We start from the raw sequence: 7555 nt of genomic DNA, 5'->3' as shown, positions 1-7555 counted from the left end.
ACAGCCAAAAACCCGCAGTTTGAGATAATTCGGATAGGTGCGGAACAACTTATGATACGGAGAATCACCTCCAAGAACATCGGTAGGCATCCGGTTGATGAGATAAACCGCCGTAGCAAAGGCATACGGCCAGTAGCTCTGTGGGACACAGGCATGACTGAGCATAGCGAGACCTGTTTCTACAACATGTCGATGCTTTCTCTCCGATAAACCATTGTGCTCAGGCGTGTGAGGCGGCGTGGTGAGGTGAGAGATACCGTGTAATGATAGGAATGGGCGCAAGGCAATGAACTCACCACCATTATCAGAGTACAATGTTCTAATCCGCGTTAGAAACCGATTCTCAACCAATGCTTTAAAAGCAATGAAAACATCTTTGACTTGGGACTTGAGTTTTAATGGGTAAAACCATGTATATCTGGTAAAATGATCAACCAAAATAAGATAATACTTGAAGTTTTCAGAGGAGGTTATTGGAGAGGACCAAACATCTGTATAAATGTATTCAAGTGGTTGAGTAGAAGAAATTGTATTTGTGGAAAAAGGGAGTTTATGACTCTTATTGATAAGACAATCGGAACAAGATAATTGTTTTTGTGTTTGTGTAGAAGAAGATAGAGGTAATGAAAACTTAGAAACAAGAGTGTTTAAAACAGATAACGAAGGATGCCCAAGTCGAAGATGCCAAGATGAGAGGTCGGTTTTGGATGTCACAGACGCGGAGAAGACATTGATGGTATCACGATCAACCGGCCACTCATATAGTCCGTTCTTAGTTCTGCCTTGGAGTAATCGGACCCCCGTGTTCAGATCCCTCACCTGAAAGTAAGCAGGATAGAATTCCACAAAAACCTTATGAGCATTACATAAGCGATATACAGAGATAAGGTTCTTGCAAAGATGAGGAACATATAGAACATCTTTTAAAGCAAGAGAACTAGAAGGTGTAGGGAGTAAGGCGGAACCCGTATGTGTGATTTTTAAACCAGAACCATCGGCAATCTGAACCTCTTCACCGCCGGAGTATGGTTGATGTAGGGCAAGGTTTGATAGATCAGATGTAAGATGGTGAGTGGCACCGCTATCCATCACCCAATTTGCCGAGTTGTACGGAGGAATAGTAGCAACGTTAGCATGCGGAGTCCCATGCGAGCCAGAAGACGGAGAGTATCCGCCACCAGTAGGTTGAAAGCCGCGAGCAGAGGCAGACAACTGAGAGCACCACCGGGCACTATGACCAACGACACCGCACAGCTGACAACGACCCTGGTAACCTCGACCTTGGCCATTGCGTGGGTTGGTAGAGGAACTACCACGAGAGGAAGAGCGTTGAGAGCGGGAGTTGTTGTTGTTGGCATGACCATATGGCTTGTTGAAGACAACATTTGCCGTGACAGGCACGACAGAGGAGATGGAGGCATTGGATTGAAGCTTCAACTCGAAGTTAATAAGCTTTTCATGAATCGCAGCCATGGTGGGAGGGGTATCACGACCCTCGATTTGATCAATGATCGATTTGTAATCGTCGGGTAGACTACTAAGAAGATACTCGATCTGTTCCTCATGTTCATATGGTTTACCAAGTGCAGCAAGTTGATCAAAATGAGAGACTAACCCTTGAACATATTCATCAATTGTGCGAGTACCTTTTCGCCAAAGTTTGATCTGTTCCCGTAGTTGCTTGATATGACCCCAAGTTGGCTTGCATAAGTGGCAGAGAGAAGACTCCAAATTTGGGCTGTAGTGGAGGCCTTAGAGAGGATTGGCTGAAGCTCAACAGAGATCGCACCGAGGAGACTAGCCACCAGAAGCTGATCTTGACGTACCCAGAGATCATACGCCGGATTGGGAGCCGATGCACCGGCAACAAGAACGGTGGAGTCCGGAGCGGCAGTGGTACCGTCGAGAAAGCCCGCAAGACCGTAACCAGCAAGCAATGCACGGACCTGGCGGTTCCACATCAAAAAGTTAGAAGCAGTAAGCTTTGTAACATTTGCCATGTTGATATTGTGGAGAGTATTAGGAGAAGAGGTGTTGATAACATCAGAGGAAGCCATTACAAGAGATCGAAGAAAGAAAGAAGAAAGAAGAAAAGAGAAGAAGAAGAGAAGAAAGCGCAGAGCGGCGAAAGAAAAAAAAAAATTTTAGGTCTAGGATTCACTGCTCTGATACCATGTAAGGAAAGGCTTAAGTGTATTGATTCAGAGATTACAATATATATACTCATGTGCATAAGGGTTTTATACAACACTAATTACATATTTAGCCTTAGCTATACTTCTCTACTCTATACCAACATAAAGCAAAACGACCACAGAATCCTCTGAAAACTTGTAACTGAACGTATGTAATTATACAAAACACCATTAATGGGTCTAATATAGATTCGATCATTAATGTCATAATTATTTGATGCTTCTCGAAACTATCAGACACAATGCCATTGACAACACCTTGTATTGTTTTGTTTCTCAACTGGATCATAGTATCATACCCAAGATAGCTCATCACCTTAACACTACTCGTCTCCACTTTTGGTAAGTTCAAGGATTTGTCCTGTGCCAGGGTTACAAATTACCTGAAACGTTTGCTTCATTTCCTTTTGTACATGTTTTAGACAGCTTAAGCCATTGACATCACATAATTACAAAATTTTATAAGTATATATATATCAAAAAGAAAACTCAAATGATAATTAACTAGCGACTAGAGTCTAGAGGAGACGAACAACTTACTGTCTTTTCTGTCTTTTAAGTAGGCAACCAATAGCTGCGGCAGAGCCAAGCCACGCTGAATAACAACTCAACGCTTCAATACACATCGACATCTCGAAATAGACAACCTCGATAGCTAAGGTTAAAAACAAAACCTATACAACCCGTTTCTTGTAGAGTAAACTAGAGGAACTAGGTTGCTTTTTTTGAAAAAAAAAAAAAACACAAAAAGAAACTGGAGGTGGAGAACGAAGATCTAGGTCTTAGATCATTTTATTTGAGATTGAGACCATAATATTTGTCTTGGTACACTGAAAATGAGGTTTTAGATCATTTTATTTGAGATTAATCGAGACCATAATATTTGTCTCGATAGACCAAAATGAGATCGTAGATCATGTTATTTGTGATTGAGACCATAATATGTGTCTCGAGTCTCGACACACCAAAAATGAGGTCTTAGATCATTTTATTTGAGATTGAGACATTAAGCTATTGAGAGGGCCCAACTCACACATGGTTTGTTTGTAGAGTAAAAAAAACAATGATTATGCATATTTTTGTATTCATATAGATATTCAAACTTTTGTAGCTTGAATTTTTTGGAACTAATCTTTCCCTTTTAAAAAATAATATTAATTATTATTGTTTTATTAAGACAATAATATAATATTTTGAAAAAACTGAGATTGTAAAAATTAAAATTAATACTTAGATATAATTTTGTTTGTCAACATTATGATATTTTGATAGAATCTTATCTAATTACACAATTTTTTTTTGTTTGCTTTATGATGTTATCAATTATAATGGATTACATTGTAACTATTGCTATAAGATTAAGATTATTAGTTGTCAAAAAAAAAGATTAAGATTATTAATACTTATGTTTTTCTTATTTCTATTTTATTAATATAAATATTCATAATAGTATATGTTTAGTAATAAATAAATTTATCTAATGAAAGAATTAAATCTATTTGAGATGTAATTTGATATGTTTAAATTTTTTTGATGAATATTTAATATTAATAATTTAATTTTTATCCCATCAATGGAGATATACTTTATTTAGCAATGAGGTATTTAATTTAAATTATACAATATATGCTAATATTTTGTTGGTAAAACCTATATATGTTGGTAGAGTTTTTCTCACTCTGTCAACATTAGACGAAAAGTTTTGAAGATGTCAGGCTTTGAAGATGTCAGGCTTTCAATAAACGGTTTTAAAATATCCCCTGATTGCTCAGATAATAAACCAACATTTTCAATTATTTTCAATTACAAACCAGTATGTATATTTATTTATAAAATTTATTATTACAGATTTTCTTAAAATAAAATGTTCAGCCCGCGGTATACACGCGGGTTAGTATATATATATTTGTTGAGTCTATATTTTATGTTATTAAAACCCAAACAAACTTAATAAGTTTAAAGTCCATAAAGAAAAGTCCAATAACGTGGAAACTTAAAATCAAAATTATGTTCATGTAATATCCATGGACGTGTGACTTGGGTTACACCAAATAAAAATCCCAAATAGCAAATGTAATGTAACGTTTCAATCTTCTTCTTCGTCAACCTTATTCACGAGAGACACAATTCTTCTTCGTCAACTTTATTCACGAGGCTATACCAAAAATGATGGGCCTTTTTGGATTATAAAGAGGGCCCAACTTTATGATCTCCCTTGGATAGTCAAAACTTTCATTTTGAACAAAAAAACCACTAAAATTTTGCTGTCTTTTAGTAGAAGAACTAATCTCTCTCTCCCTTCAATACATTGAAATTTCAAAATAATGTAATTTGTCATTATGTTATAATTTTGTAAACGGCGAAAAAAATTAATTATCCTTTGTACTATTCACAAACGTAATTAATATAATATTCTTGTTTTTAAAAATTTTACTTAAATACCAAAAATATCTTATAGACAAGTGGGACAGTACAGATATATTTTGAAATCCTCCGCTGTCATACAGCGCAGAGTGTACCAAAAAACGAAACAAACGAAACAATAAGGGTACCAAATAAAAACTAAAAGGACTAAACTGCAAATAATTAATTTAGAAAAGCTTATTGAAGAAGACGTAAACTATATATAGCTGATTATTACCCATTCCACAATCCCTTTTTAAACCTATTCCAAAGGACAACAAACAAAAAAAAAAAAAGGAAAAAAAAAAAGGAGTCGCCCATTTCTCTCTTTTTTTTTTCTTTGACAACATCGAGAGAGAAGAAGAAAAAAAAAAAAATGAGAGAGATCCTTCACATCCAAGGTGGTCAATGTGGAAACCAGATCGGAGCAAAGTTCTGGGAAGTGATCTGCGACGAACACGGCATTGATCACACCGGTCAATACGTAGGCGATTCTCCGTTACAGCTTGAACGTATCGATGTGTATTTCAACGAAGCTAGCGGTGGGAAATACGTTCCTCGCGCTGTTCTTATGGATCTGGAGCCTGGTACCATGGATTCCCTCAGATCTGGTCCCTTTGGTCAGATTTTTCGTCCTGATAACTTCGTCTTTGGCCAGTCCGGTGCTGGTAACAACTGGGCCAAAGGTCATTATACCGAAGGTGCTGAGTTGATTGATTCCGTTCTCGATGTTGTCAGGAAGGAGGCTGAGAACAGCGATTGTCTTCAAGGTGCCAACCATTTTTTTTTGAATCTCGATCTGTTTTTTTTTGTTTGAATCTGATTATTGCATCGTAGCCGCGTAGGAAACGAGAACAAACGAAATCGATTTAGGTCTTTGTTGATTGAGATGGTTTTCTGTTATGTACATTTTTGTGATATATATATATGGTTTTGTTTATTGGATTTTTAGGTTTCCAAGTGTGTCATTCGTTGGGTGGAGGAACCGGATCTGGAATGGGAACTCTTTTGATTTCTAAAATTAGAGAAGAGTATCCAGATCGTATGATGATGACCTTTTCAGTGTTTCCTTCTCCTAAGGTCTCTGACACTGTTGTTGAGCCATACAATGCTACTCTCTCTGTGCATCAGCTTGTTGAGAACGCTGACGAGTGTATGGTTTTGGACAATGAGGCTCTTTACGATATCTGTTTCCGTACCTTGAAGCTTGCTAACCCTACCTGTGAGTATATTATTTTACAATCTCTTGTAACTGGTTTATTCATGTGATGTGATGTGATTTGAGTCCTGACTTGTTTTGTTTCTTTTGTGTGTTTCATTAGTTGGTGATCTTAACCACCTCATCTCTGCTACAATGAGTGGTGTTACTTGCTGTCTTCGTTTCCCTGGTCAGCTAAACTCTGACCTTAGGAAGCTTGCTGTGAACCTCATCCCCTTCCCTAGGCTTCACTTCTTTATGGTTGGTTTCGCTCCATTGACATCGAGAGGATCACAGCAATACAGTGCCTTGAGTGTCCCTGAACTGACCCAGCAGATGTGGGATGCTAAGAACATGATGTGCGCTGCTGACCCTCGTCACGGACGTTACTTGACTGCATCCGCTGTGTTCCGTGGAAAGCTGAGCACCAAAGAGGTTGATGAGCAGATGATGAACATCCAGAACAAAAACTCATCATACTTTGTTGAATGGATCCCAAACAACGTCAAGTCCAGTGTCTGTGATATTGCACCAAAGGGTTTGAAAATGGCGTCCACTTTCATTGGTAACTCAACTTCAATCCAGGAGATGTTCAGGCGTGTGAGTGAGCAGTTCACAGCTATGTTCAGGAGAAAGGCTTTCCTTCATTGGTACACAGGAGAAGGCATGGACGAGATGGAGTTCACTGAAGCAGAGAGCAACATGAATGATCTTGTCGCAGAGTACCAGCAGTACCAAGATGCTACAGCCGGAGAAGAGGAGTACGAGGAGGAAGAAGAGGAGTACGAGACTTAAGATGTTGTCTAATGGCTCCCTTGGATTCGTAAGCTGTGTAAGCAAGCAGCATTCTCTTTCTTCTCTTTCCCTCAACCCTGAATTTTTTTCCGTAATATCTCTTTATTTCGTTCATGTGTGTTCCTTCTGTTATTGAAACCCATTCTCGTTCTGGATTTGTTTAACTTTTGCGTGTATTGCTTATTGTTTTTGTCAGTGGAAAAATATTGCTTTTGTTCTTTCAAGTTTGTGTCGCATTTTGCTCAGAGCTTTCATTTCCCTACTCGAAACATACACTCTCAATTTCAAAGTAACTCTATAATAGTGATAAAAAAAAATTCATTTCTTCAGTTGTTCAAACTATACATCATTTAGTGTAGTAATTAGTGGTAGTAATTGTCAAGCTTAAACACTTCGTTGACCTATGGAGAAGATTCTGAAGCAGTTCTCTGACATGCTTTTTCGTGATCTTCCCTTTCTTTGATTAAATCTGCACACAACTTCCTTGCTTTGCTTGTCATGCAATCTCCATCACCACCACCACTGATGAATTGATGCAGTTCGTCAATCAAATTCTGACCCAGTGTCTTCCCTTTAGTAGTCGAGGCTTCTGTTTCAACGCTCTTCTCATAATGATTCCCAAACCTTAGCCTTCGAGCAGCATCAACTGTCACATTCCATTTTCTCTGATCTACTTCCTCATCTCCTCCCCATTTACATTCCCGGGGTTGTGTAATCAAACCTGGCGAGTTTTGTTCAACCGATTCAGAGGAAGCATGTGAGTTCGTCTTGTAAATGTTATCCACTTCTGTGCTAGTTCCAGCTAGAGCCTCGGTTTCTTTCATCACACTTGAACACCTTGAAGAGATGTTATCTGCAGAGCTACTTCTCAACAATTCTTCTGGATTATCCGCTACTTTGGGACGTTCTCTTTCTGCTAACATATCATTAGCCCGTTCAAAAGACTTCCAAAATGATTCGTTGC

The 7555-nt window shown here is 38.2% G+C and overlaps 1 protein-coding gene, 1 long non-coding RNA gene and 1 pseudogene across 2 annotated transcripts; 1 reads left to right on the top strand and 2 right to left on the bottom strand.

The window, feature by feature from the left end:
- Positions 1 to 2174: 2174 nt before the first annotated feature.
- LOC147919642 (uncharacterized) lies at positions 2175 to 3243 on the bottom strand. The gene is made up of 2 exons (XR_015592146.1): positions 2736 to 3243; positions 2175 to 2621 (listed from the first exon to the last, which is right to left on the bottom strand). It is a non-coding gene; the product is annotated as an uncharacterized LOC147919642 (long non-coding RNA).
- A 1583-nt stretch (positions 3244 to 4826) lies between these two features.
- LOC104771594 (tubulin beta-4 chain) lies at positions 4827 to 6815 on the top strand. Its single transcript, XM_010496143.3, has 3 exons — positions 4827 to 5368; positions 5551 to 5820; positions 5921 to 6815. Exons 1-3 carry the CDS (start codon positions 4975 to 4977, stop codon positions 6589 to 6591), a joined length of 1335 nt encoding a protein of 444 aa, XP_010494445.1. The 5' UTR covers positions 4827 to 4974; the 3' UTR covers positions 6592 to 6815.
- Positions 6816 to 6992: 177 nt separating this feature from the next.
- LOC147919641 (protein POLLENLESS 3-LIKE 1 pseudogene) lies at positions 6993 to 7529 on the bottom strand (annotated as a pseudogene).
- Positions 7530 to 7555: the final 26 nt, after the last annotated feature.

The sequence above is a fragment of the Camelina sativa genome, chromosome 20, assembly GCF_030686135.1.
Source record: "Camelina sativa cultivar CO46 ecotype springtype chromosome 20, ASM3068613v1".
Lineage (NCBI taxonomy): Eukaryota > Viridiplantae > Streptophyta > Magnoliopsida > Brassicales > Brassicaceae > Camelina > Camelina sativa.
This window is presented reverse-complemented; position numbering and strand designations above follow the sequence as displayed.